At 38.3% G+C, this 22,482-nt stretch overlaps 2 protein-coding genes across 2 annotated transcripts in view; one reads left to right on the top strand and one right to left on the bottom strand.

Moving 5' to 3' along the window:
- LOC143032056 (uncharacterized) overlaps positions 1–5,611 on the bottom strand; it is a 44,012-nt gene extending 38,401 nt beyond the window's left edge. The window contains exons 1-3 of the mRNA XM_076196523.1: positions 5,491–5,611; positions 2,486–3,112; positions 1,257–1,364 (exon numbers count right to left, since the gene is read on the bottom strand). Of these exons, the coding sequence (XP_076052638.1) occupies positions 1,257–1,364; positions 2,486–3,058 (681 nt within the window). The 5' untranslated portion in view covers positions 3,059–3,112; positions 5,491–5,611. The remainder of the gene's footprint in view (positions 1–1,256; positions 1,365–2,485; positions 3,113–5,490) is intronic.
- The window catches only part of LOC143031538 (uncharacterized), a 485,407-nt gene that overhangs the window by 167,753 nt on the left and 295,172 nt on the right, over positions 1–22,482 (top strand). The window lies entirely within an intron of this gene.

The following is a 22,482-nucleotide window of genomic DNA, read 5'->3' as shown; positions in this document are numbered from 1 at the left end:
GTATTATTACAAATTGACCAAAGTACTTTTATTATTATTATTATCATTATTATTATCATTATTATTATTATTATTATTATTATTATTATTATTATTATTATTATTTTATTATTATTATTATTATTATTATTATTATTATCATTATTATTATTACTATTATTATTAATTATTATTATTATTGTTATTATTATTATTATTATCATTTTTATTATTATTATTATTATTATTATTATTATTATTATTATTATTATTATTATCATTATAATCATTATTATTATTATTATTATTATTATTATTATTATTATTATTATTATTATTATTATTATTATCATCATCATCATCATCTTATTTCTTACATCATGTCCCAGTAGTAGACGTTACGCCTGTCAGCGGTACTAGCGCATAACTTCTTCCCTTAGAGTTTCAATGCAAGTCATGTCTACTGATGGCTTCTTCAACATGATAACAAAGACAGCCTATTTACTTTGTCTAAAAAAGAGGAACAATTAAGTAATTTATCGCTTAAGTGCCCAACACCTAATCACTTGGTACATTTCAAAATGCAACATGTAAAGGAAACAAGGGTGAAATGATGATTTTTTTTTTACAGAGACGACACAGAATTGAGAAAAAAAAAAACAGCACCAGGTAGACAACAATATATTTCTTTTTAAACCAAAAAGAGAAAACTCTGGGAAGGCGAACAATCGCCGATGATATGATATAAGCGCTCTAGCTGTTTACAATACACATATTCCATGGCTTGTTGGAGTGGCAAGCACTTTGGAGTCCTACAGTTGAGGTATCGAGTTTAAACTGGGCTCCTTGATTAAAAAAATGTCTTTAGATACTACTACCCAGTATTTACTTCCTAGAGCAAGAGGATGGTGTATGTGTGTGTGTGTTTAAGAGAGAGAGAGAGAGAGAGTATTACTGGATTGAACAATATGAGCTCTGAACTTTCACCAAGGACATTACTCTCTGCTTTTTCCTCCATCAGATAATGTTTTATAACTTGTAACAATTTGTAGTACTCATCTTTCCTTTTTGCACGATATCTACATAATATACAAACATGTTAGTGTAGCATGTCATATCTTCCATTATGTTATATACACATATCAAGACTTTTAGCCTACAGGTGCCAGGATCAATCTTTATGGAATTTTGTTCATCACCTTGGCAGCTCATCTTTCCCTATATTGTTATCATGTACTAGTCTTTCATGATATCCTTTGTCCATTCAATAAACTTACCTCCAAGTCCTCCAATATGCTTAGATCCCTACAAAAGTCTGTTATGAGGTATCTTGCCTTCTCTAAATCCCAGTATACATTATCTACCCAACCCTCTTTCCTGCTGTGCTAATAGGGTTTCATATCTTTGCCTCACTTGTTAAAATTTGAAAATCGTTCATGTTGGTGTTGCTGGTGTGTGTGTGTGCTGAGAAGGCTGTATAAGAAACTATGAAGACGTTTAGGAAGGGTGCATACGACAAACCATTCATAAAGTCAGGATCAGAGGTCCAACGTTATCAAGATAAGAGGTTCTACAATAAAATGTATATGGTAAAGTAGATAATTTTTATGTAATCTTTGTACATTATATGTAATAATTTTCTTCCATCACAACATTTATCCACAAAACAGTTCCGTTTAATTCTGCACAGTATCACACACAAAGATATTTGAAGGTACTTGAAAAAGCTTGAACAAGTAAAACCTTGTATTTTTAATAAATATTTTGTCAGCAATTGTAATTTCAAATCACACTTGAAGATTGTCAGTTACTGGTATTCTGGAACCAGTGGGTTCTCAGTATCCTGAAACTGGTACCAAATGTATAGTTTCACATTATATATGTCACTAAGGTTAAAAACTATAAAACTTAATTTTTCTGTCGTGCATGACTTATCATATGTCTCTTGAGACCCCATTTCTTGGAGAAAGCAGCAACACACAGTTGACAATGAAAAGGCTTTTCTCCAGTATGGGTCCTTGTATGTTGATCAAGATGATTTTTCTCATGTGTAAACTGAGATGACCTTTATGTGAAAACGAACCACCACAGATCTCACACTGAAAAGGCTTCTCTCCAGTATGCACCCTCATGTGATCACCAAGATGGCCCTTACGTGAGAAAACAGCTTCGCACAGTTCACATTTGAAAGCTTTCTCTCCTGTGTGGGTTAAGGTATGCTTCTTAAGATTACTTCTGCATGAGAAAGCAGAATCACACAAATTACAAGTGAAAGGCTTCTCTCCAGTGTGGGTCTTAACCCATTCAACTCCGATGACAAGATGTCTTGTCATTTGGTCAAATAAAACAAAAAATCATAATAAAACAACAAAATGTTTGATGATCAAACAGCACCAGAAAAATATGACGTCATCAGTCCTCCTTGAGGAGGACTGATGACGTCATATTTTTCTGGTGCTGTTTGATCATCAAACATTTTGTTGTTTTATTATGATTTTTTGTTTTATTTGACCAAATGACAAGACATCTTGTCATCGGAGTTGAATGGGTTAATATGCTGATTTAGATTGCTTTTATATGCAAAAGCAGAATCACATAGTTTACACTGGAAAGGCTTCTCTCCTGTGTGGGTCAGGATATGCTTGTTAAGATCACCATTACGTGTAAAAGCAGTATCACAAAGACCACAACGAAAAGGCTTATCTCCTGTATGGATCATTATATGTTTATTAAGATCACCTTTATATGCAAAAGTAGACTCACAAAGATCACATTGAAAAGGTCTTTTTCCAGTGTGGACATGCATATGCTGAATAAGATGACTATTTCGCTTAAAGGAAGCATGACACTGCTCACACCGATAAGGTTTCTTTTCAGTGTAAATCCCTAGATACCGATCAAGATGACTATTTTGTGAGAAAGGAGAAACATAGAACTCACACTCGAAAGGTTCCCCACTGTGAATCCCCATATGCTGAATAAGAGTACTTTCCTGGCAAAAAGCGTCATTATAGAGTTCATATTGGAAATGTTTTTCTCTTGCAAAGGTCATCATATGAGTAACATTAGTCTTGGCCATCTTGTGACTTTTAGGAGCACCTCTTCCAATGAAGTCTTAATGGCAGTTCTTGACCTGACAAGAAAAGAACACAAAAAAAGTTACTTATAATAATAACATTAGTATTTTACTCAAAGAAAGCCACATTATTATCTGTACACATATTCTTGAAAGTGATTAGAGAATACATATAGTAATATAAATTTGCTGTAAGAGAGAAAGGACTGGGTGGACATGTTTGTATTCAGGACACCATCCAGTTTTAAGCCAGAAGCAACACATAATAGGTCTAGCCACAGAAACTGCCCTGGATGCCACCACCATAGAAAACACTGAACACCTTCTCCTTCACTACCTCAAACTATCAATCCTTGGACAAAAATATTTCTTCCCTGAGTGAATATTTGGTCTGCCCAATGTCTGTTATGGGTTATCTGTGGGCCGTGAATTCCCTGCATTATAGATCTGGGGCAAAATATATAACCTTTTGTCTGACATTACATATCGGTTATATACTATTGGTCCAGTTAGAAACCTAAATCCAGAACTTCTATATAAACTCTATGAAGAGAAACAGGTAAATTTCCTGGGTTTCTTCTGGCTGGAGGCCATCCTGGGAGCTTAAAACAAAAAATATTTCAACTGTTTACAATTGACTGATAGAGGCACCTACATCAGATATTTAAAACCGGTCCAATCTAGCTTTATAGCAGCCATAAGCATCAGCAAAGCAAACATTTTTGTTCATTACCAGTGGGTTTCTTTCAGGCCAATAATGTCTTTACCAATTCTCACATATGGGAAATTATATATCGTAAACTTCCTTGCAAATATTGATCGAAATTGTTTAAGACTGGTGAAAGAAAACGTATTTTCATTATAATATTAAGGCCTAACTATTTTTTCCTAAAAATTAATCAATAGAAAATTTCAACTTGCAGACGCATTTTAGCCTTGACTTTATTATATGTAAAGGCTTCAACCCAATCCATGCTGCACAGTCCTTAATATCTTACTTTAAGTGATGTAATGCTTTTCTATTAGTGTCAGCCTTTCATTAATAAAATTGCCAAACTGGGTTAGAAACTGAACAATCGTAGCCAACTTCTTTGGAAATAAAGTTTCTTACTGAAAAGGTATTACCAATAGAGTTCCTCAGGATTTATTTTAGGGCAACTTCTTTTCATAATATATAACAATATTATTGACTGTAATGTCTCAAAGTTTCATGATACTAGGCCGTGCGGCATAACCTAACCTAACATAAATATTCAATATTTAGAAAAACCGGAGCAAAGGCCTCAAAAGTGGCCAGTGAAACTTAGCCTAAGTATAAGTCATGTATATACGTAACAGTAGTAATAACTACAAGCTATCTAAAATAGTAGAAAATTATTTTTTGATGTAATTATCAAAACCATGAAAACAATCATCATATTTTTGAGTGGAAAATGTCATTGAAGTCTCAAAAATATTGACTGTATAAATCATGCAGTCAGTGTTCAATATAGGGCAAGAAACTAAAGAACGAGGAAAGGCTTAGAGAGTGTGTAGAAGTGGATAGAGCGATTTTAAGAAGACTGATAATATGATGGGTGAATGGGGTGAAGAGGACTTTTCAAGTAGTCTTTTGAGGAGGGAAGAGAATTGCAATTGGTAGTAGTGGAGACAGGTAAATAGATAAAGGGATGAAACAGCCTGAATAATTTTTTCTTTCTTATTCGCTTCATAATGCGGATGAGGAGGGGCGTTGAACGTAACCAAGCACTGGATGTCAGGACGTGCTATAGAACTCTGTTTTGCTGCATTCTTTTTTAATAGCTCCAGTGTAGTAAAGGAGAGGGTAATTCATCCTCATGGTGCTGAGATGAGAAAGTTGTGTGTTATTTATTTCTAAACAGGATTTCCCTCTAACCATTATGCTCATAGGTCTTTCACCAAGATAGTCTTTAACCCATCTTCACCCCCTTTTTCAGATTAGTCTTCCATGGTTGTTTGTTGAAAGCTTTTAAAATACGGTTAGACATAGTAGTCCCAGCAATTTCTTTCTTGAAGAACTTCAGTGACCTTAGCAGAAACTGAACAGAATTGATATATGTGGTCTTCCTGGTAATTTATTATATTTTCTGATAATCATGTCTATTAAGGGTGAAAATAAGTAGATGTATGAATAATAGACTGAGGCAGGGACATACAGCACCTCCAGGATTATTCAACCTGATAATTAGAAAAGCAAGAAGGGAAAGTATAGATTTGACAGTTCACTGTATATTACACATTGCAGTATCCTTTCCAGTCTATGAGTACCTATAAGTTTTATGGACAATAAAAAAAAGTTTATGCTAAATGTGCAGATCAATTACATATTAAAGAGTTTGATTGAGTTAGTTATATATATCTGCACCCATGGGCAGATCTTAGATCAATAAAGTCTGAATGAATTCAATTGTTACCTCAATGTTTATGAGGTGGAAAATCCACAGGAGCTGGCAATGGTCCTCAGGCCCTCTCTGAAGAATTGGTAGGGAGAGAAGAATTGCCATCAATGTATGAAAAAATTAAGATATGCAGTCGAAGTTGATAAATCTTAGCCCTTTCAGGGCTGCACCTCCTGATGAAAGTGAGGGGGTTGATAGGTTTTGAAAATGGGCAGCTTTGCTGTCTAAGTTACAGGGCCACCAAGTGTGGTTACCCACCATGAGTTCCTAATGTAACTGTGAATTCATTAGTTTTGGTTTACAGGAGTAGCAATATTAGTTATTGGCTTGAGTTTCAATGACAGGAGAGCTGCAGCCACACAGTGACTAATAACAGCTCTTAGACCCTCCCATATATCTGACACTGATGTTACATTAATGGGAGTCTTTTTCTATATCTTCAGTCAACCTGAGGAGGGGAGGAGCAGTTATTGATTCTCAAATTGCCCTATTTGAAAAAGTGTGTACAGGGTTGAGAGTCAATACTGACAAATTTTGGGCCTGGTTTGGAGTGTTAGTGCCAGTCTATTCCAGGTGCACCTCCAGGTGGAGATAAGGGTATTGATAAATTTTAAAGATGGGAACCAGATAGATGGTTCTCTCTGACATCCACCTCACAGGAGCATCACTAGTTGTTGTTGTTGTTGTCGTTCCCTAGACTGTCTGTCCGAGCAGTCCCATCTCCCCAAGGAATGCCACAGCCGAAACTGAGTTTTCCCACAAATCCTTTATAGAGTGTATGTTGTGTTGTTTGCATGCATGATTGTGTATAATGCAGGTCCTGGAGCTGCAGCATCTACATTGTGGGACCACCCCCCAACCCCAAGAGTTGGGGGCCAAACGGTGGCAACCAGCCCTGGCCACCGGCTCTAAGCAGGTGGCACAGATCCCCAAGAGGAGCCACGACTGCCTTGGGGAGTACCAATCCTTTTTCTCAACATGCATCGCTAGTAGGTACATATGTTGGTTCCATCCCATATTTCATGAAGAAATCTTTATGTGTCATGTGAATTTTACGAGTACTTTCATGTGGGTGAATAGTATTAGTTTATATCTGTCTCATTCATCTGTGGGTCATCTTTCTAATTCTATGAGTACTGTACTTGCCAAAAATAACATCACATAGACAATATGACTGGTTTTCAAACAAAAAGAAACTAAGATGAATTATTTACAGTTGAAAAGGTCCCCTTTAGTTTTCATAGTGACTGTGACCACCGTTTTGGGAGAAAACATTATCATGCACCTCAGATTAGAGAGGTTTCTCTCTCTTGTGTGAATCTTCCTGTGACTGAAGAGATATTTTTCAGCTGAAAAGGTTGTATCAGGTACTTCACATTTGAAAAGATTTTCCTCTGCATGGATCCTCATATGTTGACTTGGATTATGTTTTTGCGAGAAAAAAGTATTGCATATCTTACAACAGAAAGGTTTTTCTTCAGCGTGAATCCTCATATGATGACTCGGGTAAGGTTTTAGCGTGAAAGAAGCAGCACTTATCTCATAATGGAAATTTTTTTCTCCTTTGTGGCATCCCAAATGGTCATTCAGTTGGCTTTTTCAAGAGAAAGCAGTAAGACATGACCTTGTTTGCTTCACCCTTGTTATAGCCTTTGATCCACTTGAACACTTCTATTAAATCACCCCGCACTCTGTGTCTAAACTTACACTCTCTGGAAAGACACAGAGTGCGGGGTGATCCAATAGAAGTGTTCAAGTGGATCAGAGGCTATAACAAGGGTGAAGAAAACAAAGTCATCATAATAAAACAACAGGGCAGGACTCGCAGTAATGGTAAACTGGACAAATTTCGATTTAAGAAGGAAATAGGCAAGAATTGCTTTACTAATAGGGTGGTTGATGAATGGAATAAACTTAGTAACCATGTAGTAAGTGCTGAAACTATCAGTTGTTTTAAAAAACGATTAGACAACTTTATGGATGGGGATGACAGGTGGTGATGGATATGGAGCTGCCTAGTGTAGGCCTTATGGTCTCTTGCAGTCTCCTTTATTCTTATCTTCTTAAGACATACCTCACGCTGGAAAGGTGACTTGATACAAGTTTTTAAGATTCTAAATGGAATTGACATCAAAAGTGACAAAATTTTCACGCTGAATGAGAATCAGACAAGAAACAATGGTCTCAAACTGTCAGGAAATAATTTAATTTGGAAGTGGGTAGAAACAACTTTGCCAACTGTGGAGTTAATGAATGGAATAAATTTCCTGCAGAGGCAGTGCAATGTAGTTCAGTTTGAAGCTTTAAGAATCATTTAGATAAACACCTAAGCAAGATGCTGTAATGGCTGTCATTTATATTATATTGTTTTGTTATCATTTGTCTGTTTATTATTATTTGCTTGATTTTCATTTATTATTAGTTATATGTAAATTTATTATTACTTACTATTTACCTGTTTATTTATCATTTAACTATACATATGGATTTATTTATTATTATTCATATTATTATATTTTTATTCATCATTATAATTTTTTTTCACATTCGACCTAGTTATGGACCAGAGGGTCTCCTGTCAGCATGCTCCACCTTTGTATTATGTGAATTCTTATATGCTGATTGAGATTATCCTCCTGTGAGAAAGCAGATTTACAAAACTCATACTTTAATATGTACGTGTTACAGACACTATTGGTGGAGTATATGAGTTTCTTGAGATCTGCTATCCATTTAATACATACATATACATATACCAAAGGCTTTTCTCCCCTACACAGGGGGTAGCCAAAAAAGAAAAAGGCATAGAAACCACTCCCACCCATTCCATTTCCTATATATTCCACTCCCCTCCACCCTCCCTCTTTTCTTGGCACCTCCTGAATGACGGGTCATCCCTGCATCCTGTCCACTGCCCTGGGTCAGAAGCAGTGTCGCAAGACACAACAAGGCTGCTTCATAAATTCGGCGAACCTCCCTCTCCATCCCCCCATGCAGAAAGGGAGAAGATGGGGAGAAATCCCTTCGGGCTGCATCAAATTTGTTCTCATACATACTTCTTCACCCCCCCATCCTCCACCCAATCCCCCTCATGCATCACAGCATCATCTATACACTACCCCTCTCCATTCACCCCTATCTTCTGTCCTTCCTCCACAGACATTCCTCTCTTTTGTAATGCACCTTTCACCCCATCCATCCATCTCATCCTAGGAAGGAAATGGAGCTGCAGGACCTCAAAATGAAATTCATGACAGGTATTGAATATCTGGGGGAAGGGGGAAGAGTTAACCTTTGCTTTTCATTTTCCCATGACAATTAAATATATATATATATTTATATAATGAGTGTGATATAAATCCAGACATATGATCTAACATATATGTCACAGCATATATATACCTGTATATATATATATATTCATATATTGAGTGTGATATAAATTCAGACATACAATCTAACTTATATGTCACAGCATACACAGTCTAAAGCATTAGTGAATATTGTTGAAATGCGTTTGTGTATTACACATGTACAGATGTAGATATTTATTGCACAATAACCTTTCTTAGTCCCTTCATTATTGAGCAACAGTTTTACAGACCATTTATTCTGGCTCCTGGAAGACATTTGTCTATGGCATACTGTCAATAGCAAAGTTGTAAGTCAACTTGATTAATCCCTTCTATGAGTAAAAGCAGCAACGACTGCAACAGCACTGTAGGAGAGAGGCCAAATGCAGAGTATGGGATCCAATATATTTGATGTTTTGCCCAGCAGGGCTTCTTCAGAAATAACACAGTTGAGAAACATTTTACTCCTTATATAGCCCGAGCTTGTGGGAAGAAACAAACATAGAAATGGTGTACACACAATTTGCGCAAATTGCCTGTTACTTGGTTATTAAAATTGCCAATGTTTTATTTATTGCAATATAAATCAGAAGTGGATTTTTTGCAATAGATAAACCATTGGCAATTTTAATAACCTAGCAACAAGCAATTTGCGCAAATTGTGTGTACACCATTTTTATGTTTGTTTCTCCCTGCAAGCTCGGGTTATATAAGGAGTAAAATTTTTCTCAACTGTGTTATTTCTGAAGAAGCCCTGCTGGGCAAAACGTAAAATATATTGGATCCCATACTCTGCATTTGGCCTCTCTCCTACAATCTCTTCTATGCTTGATGTCACTTTTAATCTGGGTCCTGCCAAATTGTGTCCATGGCACCCTCTCATTCCACCTGCCCCCATACTCTACAACATTATGCATGGGAGCGGGGAATGTTGACTGCTGTGCTACTTCTTATTCTTAAATCAATTGTGTATAAATACTTTTTAATTTTGGTACTATCCATTACATGTATAATGACAAAATCCACACTGAATTAACAGAGGTAAAATGAAAAACATAGCAGTAAGAGGTTTATTTAGTTGATATCCAGTAAATTCCACAATCAAAATTTCAATACAATATATAATCCACATGATCTTCATTATATTTCAGACACCATACTTTAACAGGTCAGTTGATTTTTTTTTATATATATATGGGTTGCCGCATGCCTTTCACAAGCACTTTTGTCTAAAAAAGTAGCGACACAATGGTTACACCTGAAAGTTCTTTCTCCAGAGTGGATCTTCATATGTTGATTAAGACGACCCTTTTGTGAAAAGCCAGAATCATACTCCTTACAATGGAAAAATGTCTTACCTGTGTAAATCCTCATATACTAACCCAGAGAGCTTTTCTGCAAGAAAGCAGCATCACACAACTCACACTGGGAAGATTTCTTCCTAGCATGGGTCCTCAAATGCTGACTGAAATAAATTTTTAATGAAAAAGCAGTATCAAATGGCATTGGAAAGATTTCTCTTTAGTGGTTTTCATATAATGAGAGAGATAACCCTTCAATGAGAAAGTTGCCTCACATAACCTGCATTTGCATGTGTAGAATAAGATTAGCTTTTTGTGAGAAATCAGTTTGACATAGGCCACACTGCAATAGTTTCTCTCCAGTGTGGACCTTAATATGCTGACTGATATAATCTTTCCTTGAGAAAGCAGTATCACACAATGAACAATGGAAATATTTCTTTCCTATGTGAAATCTTATATGCTAAGATAAGAGAGCCTTTTTGTGAGAAAGTAGCATCACAGAATCCATCATGATAAGGTTTCTAATCAGTATGGATCTTCATGTGCTGAGATACCTTTCTACTGAGATGCAGGGACGTATCATCTTACTCCTCAAATTTAGACATCAATTTACGACCTTTGAAGATCCATCAGCAAGACCCACATGACTGAAACATTGTCACAAAGCTCAGTGATCACTGATATCGTCATGATTCACAAGAGCTGTTACAAACATATATTTATATCTCACATAGTCATATTTTGATTGTTACTTTTTGGTGACCCCAGAGAGAGTCTCATCTCTTTTTGACACATCAAATAAAGGTACAATTCTGGAATTATATTTAAAGTTCCTCTCAACCAGGCCCGTGCAGAGAGGGGTGCCAGGGGTGCAGGGGGTGCCCGAGCACTTGCCCCTTTGCCCTGTGCCTCAAAAGTGCCCTTCACAAAAATATATAATAATTAATGAAAAATGATTTCTCATAGGCTTTATCCATTTTCTTACCATTCAGAAATTAATATGTGGAAAATGGGGTTGCACCCTACTGGATAGTTGCCAAATACGAATAATAACAAAAGAGTGAAGTGCCCAATTTCCAGCACAAAGCTGTGCACATTACTGCTCTCAACCACCAGCTTTAACATCAGACTATCTCTAATTGGTCATCCATTGAATTACTTTAATTCCCTGAAGATAAAGGGAGGGGTTACAGGCCAGAAGTTTGATCACATTAATAGTTTGATCCTCATACTCTCTATATTATGTAACAATCAAATCAAACCATTGCCTCAAATCTCTCTTACTGGAGACCCACAGTTCTAGATGACTGGCAACAGGCACCAGACTGGCCCATAGGTCACCCAAAGAAGAAATATTGCCTTGTTGTCTAAGAAAAGTGTGAGGCTACACTCAGGCACGGATACAAGGGGGGAGGGGCAGCCCTCCCCCCCAATGCCCCGAGTATGGTACACTCATCTCGAGTTTGATTCTCCTTGGATAAACGCTTTTTAGTGCGAATTTATGATTTGAATTATATTTGTGAATTATATATGATTTTACATACAATTACGAGCAAAACAGACTTAGGTTTCTGGACCAATCTCCAAGCCAACAGCATTATTCTTGGGGTTAAAATATCGGCGTGTTTCAAGTATCGATTATTGCTTATTGGTTCGGGCCCCCTCCAAATAACATTCCTGGATCCGCGCCTGGCTACACTTCCTCAGTGTACGATGTGGATGAGGTGCTCAGTGATCTCTGTGTGATGGTTGCATGAAGGGTACTTTGATTCTGTGGTCAGGTCTATTATGTTCATTCTGAACACATGTATTGTGTGGGTCCAGCTTCTTCTGAGAAATTGTTCTGTGAAGCTGATGTTGGAGGAAGGGGGTATAGTATTGATTTTGGGGACCTGTCTTGAAGAGCTTGTTGTGTGCTTGTGTTGTTCTGGGTGGCAAAAGAATACTCAACGAAAGTCAAAGGCACAAGCATATTTAGATACACAAAAAAGAGCACTAACACAAAATGCGTGCAACAGTAGTCAAGGCTGCTTGAAAACTGACGCCACGCTCACATTTTTCGCGCCTAAACAACGGCGCGCATCGCATCTGATAAATCTTACAATAACAACCTATATTGTACTATATACGATAAATATATAACATCATAATATGAATTATGTACACAATAAATATATTTATATACACTGTGCCAACACATCGTGACTTAATGAAATGAGTAAGCTTGAGGCACCCTTACTCATAAATTTGTGAACATGATTTTGATGATGATGATATGGTTTAACGTCACAAACTCCCCCTATTGGAAGGCTAGGATGGTGTCCCTCACAGAGGGACTTTATAGTGTGGAATTTAATGAACCTTGCCCTTGGTTCAACTTCGCCGGTGGCAGGATTCGCCGCAAGTAATGACAACCTAATGCCGCGTCCACACGGTCAAGCTGTGCCTGGCAGACTTTGCCCTTACCGGGCAAAGTCCGCAGACTCTGACCGCGAAGTGTCCACACGGCTGACGATGGTGGTTGGAGGTTAGTTGGCCGCAAGCAGAGGTTGGGAGGGAGTGGTTCAGTGCGGTACGATAACCATGGTTCCCGCCATACTTGAAAAGAAGGTAGCACTTTACAGCATTATAATTGCTGCCTGCATTAAAAAGAAAAACAAGAAATCCCTGAGACATGTCTGATGCCGGGAGTGGTTACAAAGACGTGATTTAATGGGAAGCTCAGTGACAATCCTACGTGAATTGCAGGATGAAAATGAACAATTGTTTTGCAATTACATGAGAATGAACATAAGCAGCTATTCTTTTCTCCTTTCGAAAGTGGAGCCATATATACAAAGGCAAGAGACAAATATGAGGGAAAGCATAGCACCAATAGCACGTCTTGTCGAGACCAATACATACTAGTACTAGGTGCGGACATGGTGGTAAGGTAACTTCGGTCTGTACTGAGTGGGTTTGCTAACTTTGCTCGCACCTCACCTCGTGCGTTTGGCAGCGATGTCAGCCCTCCATCCACTGCCCGCAAATGGCGCCGGGAACGGACAGTTTGATGGTTTGCCCGCTGAAATTGCCCGTTGCCGAGCAAAGCCCTCGTGCCCGGCGGACAGTGCTCGACCGTGTGGACGTGGCATTACCCGCTCAGCCACCGAGCTTCCATGATCATAACTATGGTAAATAACTTTTCTCAACTTTGGTTATTCGTAATAGTCTTAAGTTATAGTAGATAATCTATATTAACATGATGTCTGTGGATGGCTAGATTGGTTCAGGTTATGTTATGGTAGGTTTCATTCTAAAATATATTTTCTGTGAACCTAAATTATGCTTGAATAAGTAACGATAATAAAACATGCAGTCTCTTTGAAGTCACTTGTACCAAGGTCTAAGTAAACAGGTCTAACCGCTGTAGCAGTTCTGCGCACCTTCTGACGTCTTTTGGATGCGTCCATTTTCTCTTTGTGATACACTGAAGAAAACTGTGAAACGCCAAGGAAGACAGGAACTATAATATTTTATATATATTATATATATATATATTATATATCATATATATTATATATTCATATACATAGACATGAACTATAATATTTTATATATATTTATATATATATTTTATATAATATTTGTCAGAATATAACTAATTGAGTGGAGCGGTGCGAGCGAAGGCGACGTCATTTTCGAACGACGGACCAGCTTCAACTGACAGCTATAGGACCCGCTAACCCCACTTTGAACAGCCAGGTGACGTTCACGGGCCCGCTGCGCCAACTCCCTCGAAATTCGGTCGGAAGTGGTTAGACCTTATATTCTTAGATCTTGACTTGTACAATGAGGTTAATAGTTCACGTGTGTTTGCTTGAACACAAATATTACTGCTTGCGAAAATTTTGCACGTCCGACCTGCTTCTGCTGTATAAATTGGAAGTTTCTTGCAATTTACTGAAACCTTGAAGTACGCGGGAGATGGGAGGAAGTCCTTTAACAAATTATTCACCACAGATCGAAGTAATTAAACAACTAGAAACTACTTGGTTAAACACTATGCACAAAACCATGGAATATCGATTGCAGAAACATTAAAAGCACCGTTATCCTCCTGTCTATTTCTGCTGAAACAATTACTTTAAAATGCATCTATGCTTACCTAGGTTAGACTATTTTTCCTTGTTGCTTCCTTGTATGTTTAAAGTCTGTGACAGTTAACCTTCATAAGTTCCCAAAACACACTGGTTTTGGAGACTAGACTTCTTTTAACTGAAATATTCATATATATTTACAAGCTGGATGAACGACGTTTCGGAAGAAGTCCCATTTCCGCAATCAGAAAACAAGCCACGGGAAAAGTCGTAAAGTCATATTAATAACAATACTGTAAACAAGTACGGTAATAAATTACTAAAACATGTATGAAGTGACAATACATTATTCTTACATAAACAAGATTATCAACATATGATGCATTTGACAAATGTAAAAATAGCGTATTTTTGACAGCAGTATTGTTATCATGTCTTGTCATTTATCGACGTGTTGACAAACTCGTGCAAACGACGTACATATTTTATATATTAAGGCCCAGTCTCATTATGCGTCTGATCGTTGGCAGCTGACCCCAGCGGTCCCCGCAACACACTCAAATTGAGATTCGCGCTACTTACTTCCCAACAGCGGTGTTTTGGCGCGCGATTACAAACCCATCAAACCGCCTCACACATCATGTCTTTAAAGTCGCAGCTCTACTGACGTAGTGAAGATATAAGTGAATTGGTAGAAATACATAAACATAATGTGTGACTGTGGTAAATGAGGCATTACTAGTATAAAGACAGAAATGCGAGGGATACTGCACTTAACCCGCACAGTGCCAGAAGGTTTTACCCAAAACACCCCAGTGCCAGCGATTTTTCGTTTTTTTTTTTTTTACATAAATCACTTCATTTCAGTCTAAGAAACATGCCTGTAAAATTTTAAGACTTACCTATGAGCCGTTGTGGAGATATAGAGGCTCTTGTATTTGAGGCGGTGCGATGTTTTGTCGCTCCTGGATGGCGTGCGGTAGCAAGTGTGCGGTTCTTTGTAAACCACAGTGTGGGTGTCACTTCAGTTCTGTGTGGTTTTGTGTCAAGTATGGAGTACGTTCAGTATAATTATATACTTCAACAAGTTTCAGTACACACGGCCAAAACACTGTTTTTTACGTATTCATTTTCTCTGGCCGAGGGAAGGGAAAACTAATCTATATACACTGTACACTATATTTACACTGCTATTTACATGTTTAGTCATCTTGTGCACTAGTAGTTTTGTATTGTGTGATATTCCTTGAAGCAAGGTACCACACAAAGTCCAACGTCACACTCTTCGCACTCGTAGCGTGTTTCTTTTCGTACGTGTGCACGTCTGACACTTGACGAGCAAACCTTACAGCGGCGCCGACTAGTTTTCGTAGTGGCTGTGCTTTGTATCAGACTAGGGAAGTGGCGCTCTGTCAGGCGAGGTTCATGGGGACCTGGCATTGGTTTCTTGGTAGGTTGGGTCGGTTTGTCTGTACTATGGGCATTCACGACCTCCCGAATGACCTCAAGAATGAACTCATTCAGGACTTCCCTTTTGCCATGTACTTGCTGGTAGAGAGCATGGGCATTATAGACTGCCAAGTCAAGAAGATGGAAGAACATCTTCTTGTACCACTTCATCGTCTTTCTGGCACACTCGATGCTTGAAATCATTGCGTCGGACTGGTCAACCGTACGCATGAACAGGTTATAATCTGGAACAGGCTCAGGCTTCCATCGGTACTTTTTCTGATCTTCCTTCCACTCGACACTTTTTGTTTTGTGTACAAGGGGCCTGTTCACTGTGGACAGCAAAAACACCTCCCTCTTGTCTCTCCAGGCAGTAAGGAGTATGTTGTTGCTGCTGTAGAAGCGTACTTCACGTTCTGCCAGTTTGGCAATTTTTGGCATGTGTTTTCGGTTCCTTTTCACTGTGCCACATAAACCTGTATTTTTGTCCAAAAGAAAGTAGGCCAGCACTGGACTAGTGTACCAATTGTCGGTGTACAACACGTGCCCACGATCTATGTATTTTTCAAGCATGGTAATCACGACTGCTCCTGATACGCCCATAGAACGATCTGGTGTTATCTGAGTCTCGCTGCCGGTATAAACAATAATGTCTTGAATATAGCCGGTCTTGCAGTCACACATGACGAAAAACTTGAAGCCAAAGCGATGCCGTTTCGTCCTAATGTAGTAGCAGCACCCCTTCATCTGCCTTTCACACGTCCTTTCCCTTTCCCCACATACTGAGGTGGTGGGGAGGGAGACGTCCTCGATGGACCTGGTGGTGATGGAGATGGTGAAGCTTCAGGTGATGAAGCGAAGGGATCTTGTATCGGGGTTGGAGGGGAGCTTGGTGCGGGTGGTGGCGGAGGAGGCAAGCCAGACGGGCCAGCGATTGCATCATCCCTGGCTTCCCCACTGCGTCCCTCACGAGTTTTTTTTCGCGGCTTCCTCAACCACTCTTGTATTTTGGGGTCATCCACTGCCTCTTCTTCGTCACTGTCATCATAAAGACGACGTTTGGCAGTGGTTGGCAAAGTTTTTACAGAAGCGCGCTGTAACACACTATACTTTTTCACTAGCCGCGGCGAGGGCACAACACTCTCCTCACCACTCGATGTTTCACCCTCCTGTCCCTGAACATAGTCTTTATCACTGTCATCAGTCACACTAGCATCAGAGTCAGTAAAATCATAATCTGAGAGAGCCCTGAGCCTTTCCTCAAACTCAGGAGTACGCAGAATATTTTTCATGCGTCGCGCCATGTTTCCTCTCTCGCGGTAGAAGAAACACTGACTCCACCCCCGCATCACCCCACGCGGGGTGGGACTTGGGAGGTGTCTAGCCTGAGGGCATGTATGTGAAGAGTTGGCGGATCTGTCTCTGTTTATAGTTTGTTTCCAAATTGATTAGTTTTCAAGTTATGAATTTTTGAAGTTGCCGACGCATATATGCGTCGCTGGCACTACGGGATACACTACTTGCCGACGCATATATGCCTCGCTGGCACTGTGCGGGTTAATAAAATTCTTGGTTGCTTGAAAAAAGCAAATGTTGGAGCTGACAAATTCCGACATAAAAAAAAAAAAAACTACATACAATTTCATCTTAATATTGACGCGAGTTGAGACTGATCAAGGAGTCAAACAAAAATTGATGCCGGATTTGAAGACGTATACAAGCCTAAGTTCTTATACTTCGATGTATTTAGCTTCATAAATGATGGCGAAGAAATCTGAGACTCCATCTCCACCCTCGATTTTGAGGTAGATGAGGTAAGAATACATATAAATGCATCAAAAGTTGAAACATTACCATCTGTTTGGCTTTGTCAAATTCAATGTTGGCATTTTGATTTACTGTTTTGCATAACTCTTATGGTTGTTCGGAAGCACCTTGCTTTTTGTGTTTAGCGTACCTTCATATACCTGACTTCGCTTTGCATCATAGAATTTAAACTCGTAGTAGAACTGCCAAACAATAACAAGACGTGTTGCATGGACGTTCACTGCACCTACATACCAGATAAGAAAAAAATGATACATGGAGTTACATAAATAGTGGTAGGACAAAATATACGGCAAGTTTACTACCAGATTAGCTTTAAGTTTTTTTTTTACTTCACGGTGAACAAGATGGAGCAAAAGAAAGAAATTAAATACATTGGAAGTGTGGAGCAATTAGAAATAGGAGAGATATTACAATGCAGGTATTGATATCGTATCATTGTACATCTCACGGAAATAACTAAAGTCAAAGGTAAAGGACTCTATTATTTGCCAATTAATGATGCTTATTGATGATGCCGTTGCATTTTACCACGGAACTGGGCCCTCCTAAACAAAATATTGTTTGAACTTCTTCCTAGCAAGCTTTGTTCTTCTGCTGTCCTTTTCGTTTTTTTTTTTTTTTTCCAAGGTACATTGGTTGTCTTTGCCGTTAAGTTCCCAGGGATGATGTGCCATTTTCCTCATGCTTTGTGTCTAAGGAATTGTAGCCATTCGCAAATTATCTACAAAGTTATGAAGAACAGTACATGCTAGGGTGACTGGAAAACCAAATTTGTTTGTCATTATGTCGAATGCATTTTCTATACTTCGACGTGACAACCTGTAGCTAAATATTCTTTGCTCGCGAAAAGAGAATGGGTTCATTAGATAGGCTTGCAGTGAGAATGCATCATCTCCGACCAACACATAGGGTAGTGTTCTGTTCCTGTCTGCCAAATGTGTGTCACATGGGGAGCCAACAGTGTTTTTCTTGAGAATACATCCACGTACAATTTCCCCCACACACCTTCATTTGACGCTCTATCGTTTGATCCAACATCAGCATAGATAAATTCATACTTTGCGTCAACTACTGTCATTAACACAGTACTGTGAGTTCTTTTGTAGGTGTAACGATAAGAATAATTCCCAGGAGAAGGGCGAATGAGGGAGGGAAATTCTACTTCGAAATAAACACCTTTATTAGTACGACGTTTCACTTGTTCCAGCTTTTCAAAATACTAATAAATGTTCCGTCCTCACGTGGTGTTTATTTTGATAGACTTTTCGGCAATTGACACTTTCCTACAAATTCCACTTTGCTGCAAATCGTTCAACCACCTCATTCCACTCCCTGGGTTTGCGTGGCGTCTAAAAAGAAGAAAATATAGCCTACTAATGTAACATAATTTTATTTTATTTTTTTGGTGTTTGGGTCACACATATGCGGCCTCTCCAGCCCTAGCAGTAAAAACAGAATTTGTTTTTCCTAAAAAAGCGTAGACTCAGAGGTGACTTGATACAGGTCTTTAAGATTTTAAAGGGAATTGACAACATCAAAAGTGACCAAATTTTCACATTGAATGAGAATCAGACAAGAAACAATGGTCTCAAACTGTCCGGAAATAGATTCAATTTGGAAGTAGGTAGAAACAACTTTGCCAACCGTGTAGTTAATGAATGGAATAAACTTCCTGCACAGGTAGTGCAATGTAGTTCAGTTCGAAGCTTTAAAAATAATTTAAATAAATACCTAAGTAAGATGCTGTAATGATTATAATTTATCTTATATTATTTGTTTTTGTTTTGTTATCCTTTGTCTGTCTGATTTTCATTTATTATTAGCTATATGTCAATTTATTATTATTTACTATTTACCTGTTTGTTTATTATTTAACTATACCTATGCATTTATTTATGTATTTTATTTGTTATTTACATTATTATAGTTTTTATTTATTATTTTATTATTAATTTGATTTTTTTTCTCATCCGACCTAGATATGGATCAAAAGGTCTCCTGTCGGTATGCTCCGCCTTTGTAATCCTTTGTAACATACATTGTCCCCTTCACCTTTCCTACTCATTCTCCGTCCCCCTCACTACGATCAGTTTCATCCCTGTCCCCAACACCATCTACATCAAACAAATCTACAAGATGGTTCGAATGTCTTGTTATCCCTACAAATAGAGGTACAAGTATTACAGTAATACAAAATCCATGCCCTGGATTTAGTTTATTTACTGTAAGAACAACAAATGAATGTACAAGATGGTCCGAATGTCTTGTTATCCCTACTAATAGAGGTACAAGTATTACAGTAATACAAAATACATGCCCTGGATTCTGTTTATTTACTGTAAGAACAACAAATGAATGTACAAGATGGTCCGAATGTCTTGTTATCCCTACTAATAGAGGTACAAGTATTACATTAATACAAAATATATGCCCTGGATTCAGTTTATTTACTGTAAGAATAACAAAACAAAATAAGAACAAAATGTTCCCATCGCAGTATTGTCATCTTCGGAGGAGCTGGTTTGCCGAATCTTTCAGTGACGTCATGTCGCACAGCTCCCGTTATACTCTTGCCTGACTGAATGTACACGCTCATGTGCCCATGCACTTACAAGCAGCTTGAATCCAGGACATGTATTTTGTATTACTGTAATACTTGTACCTCTATTGGTAGGGGTAGGAAGACATTCATACCACTTTACTTTCTGTTTGTGTTCCAGAGAAGCGAAAGAAGGAAGTGGATAGACAGATAGTTTTATACAAGTTACACTAACGAAACTGAAGGCTGTAAGGAGCAGGATTCATTTATGGCATTTAGTGCGGTAGTTGGCGGTAAACTAAAAGAAAAACATAGACAAGTTTTAAACAGCGATTGCTTAGAAAATGATTAACGATGCTTTATTGTTGGGTGGCTTAAATAAACTTACTGAAGACCATATTGGAAACTAGTGACTCATATAAGTCACAGTATATTTTTTCATTTTTAATTCCCTTATTTCCATACATACAAAATTAAATGATCGTTTTGGAGTGTGTTTGTACAGAAATAAATCTACGAGATCAATAAACTTAAGAACACATGCCTTGATTAATTATCTTCATGGCTTGAAGGGTCTCTGGAACTATGCAGGTTAAGTTTGTTTTTGATATGTGCGTCAAGTAGCTGCAGCCTTGTGAATGAGCAGACTGTTGCTTTCAGTCTATCTTCTGCTGAGACACTTTGCCGCATTTTTGTGTCTTGTCGTTCAATCAGCGATCTTACATTGTTCAGTAATGTATGGTGCAGTTACGGGCAGTCTCGTGTAATTTAAAAAAAATCTCCACCTCATCTTCCACAGCTAATTTTTAAATCATTTGTTGGTAGCTGCCCAATGTTTATCTACGGGGAAGCTACTGTTTTGCCCACATTCGTCTCAATGTGCAGAAACCAGCACAAGAACCCAAAGAGCAGTAGCGTTGGATGACATCGGTTCATTCACCCACGGCAATGAGTTACCGTTTGAACACAGGGCGAATGAAAAGCGTTCGAATCTCGCCTCGGGTTATCCTGACGTGGATTTTAGTCTAGCTTCCGAAGGTGATTAGATTAAGGCGCCCTTTTCACTTTACTTGAATTCAAGCCATTTGTCTCCTTTCCACCTATTCATACAGCATTTTTATGAGGTTAGATATTATTTGCTCACAACTATCGTAGAGTTTAACTTACAATTTAGATTTTGCTGACATTTATCAAGTCACTGAGTACGAATAATTCTTATACAAATTTCATTTCATTTGTGTATTTACATTTTTTTCAAGTTGACTGAGATTCAAAATGTCTTGCGTGGCACACCGATATACAGTGTCATTACTGCCTAGCAAGGTCCCAAAAGCTTATGACTATTGCAATATAATGCCTAGACTTAAACTCTCTCTATGTCTTTGGTGCTAAGTACCGTCAAAGAATCATGGTGTATCACTGTAATCAGGTACGTGACCAGATTTTCAAAACTGGAATACGGGACGCCTAAATTGGAGATGTATATGGGCAATGTGTACCGGCTATGTGAAGCACAAAACAGACTCGCGGCTCCAGGACCTGTTTAATTGACTTTTACATTTTTCTTCGCTTACTTTACATGTGTGTGTCCATTGTAAATTTTGTTTCAAGCAGAAATAGTTGCTTTCGAATTAATATACCTGTAAAATGTAAAACTTTTTCAAAAAATTCATGCGAAGTGTTTAATTAAAATCTTGAAAATACGGGACAAAACGCGTTCCGAGAAAGGTCGATACGAGACGCGGGACAAATGCTTTAAGTAGATAGATAGATAGACTTTATTTGGCAATGAATCAATGTACATGAAGTGCAAATAATGACAAGAACACATAATTCGGAATAATAAATGCAAATTGCCGAGGATAACACAAAAAGCATGTACGCTTATTTCCATTGTGGTCCTCATCAGATTGTTATTCTACACTAAGTCACACAGACAACATACGTAGTGGGTTAAGGGGACCAGAGACAATCATGAGTAATACCAGTCAGTACACATATGACACATAAACATTGTTATAGTTTTGCTAATATTACTAAAATGTTTGTACACATAGGAATATTGAGACCAAAAATTTGAGCACCATCACAAAAAGGAACATTGCATTGAAAAGACTTGTATCAAACTAGAGACTGTACTGTGAGGTTCATTCTATGGCAGTTATTAGCGTAATTCGTGAACATCACCTCCGGATGTACGGGCATGTTGCACGTTTTTGTTGTTGATTCTACTCACAGAAGAGACAACCCTCAGTGAAGCAAACGAAGGGACTCTACTAAATTCTTGGCTGGGGAAAATTGATCGAATCTGTTGAGAGTTGTTTGGAGTGGGGAGGGTGGCTGCATGGGGGCTCGCTCAAAGAAACCGTGAGTATTGGCGCCAGTGCGTGAGTATAGCAACGCGTTTCCTGCCATGTATCCCAGTTGTCTCAGCGGGTACTATTCGGCGTTAT

The sequence above is a fragment of the Oratosquilla oratoria genome, chromosome 12, assembly GCF_046742065.1.
Source record: "Oratosquilla oratoria isolate Oo_2021 chromosome 12, ASM4674206v1, whole genome shotgun sequence".
NCBI classification, from domain to species: Eukaryota; Metazoa; Arthropoda; class Malacostraca; order Stomatopoda; family Squillidae; genus Oratosquilla; species Oratosquilla oratoria.
The sequence above is the reverse complement of the archived record's forward strand: the minus strand, read 5'-3'. Positions and strand labels throughout refer to the sequence as shown.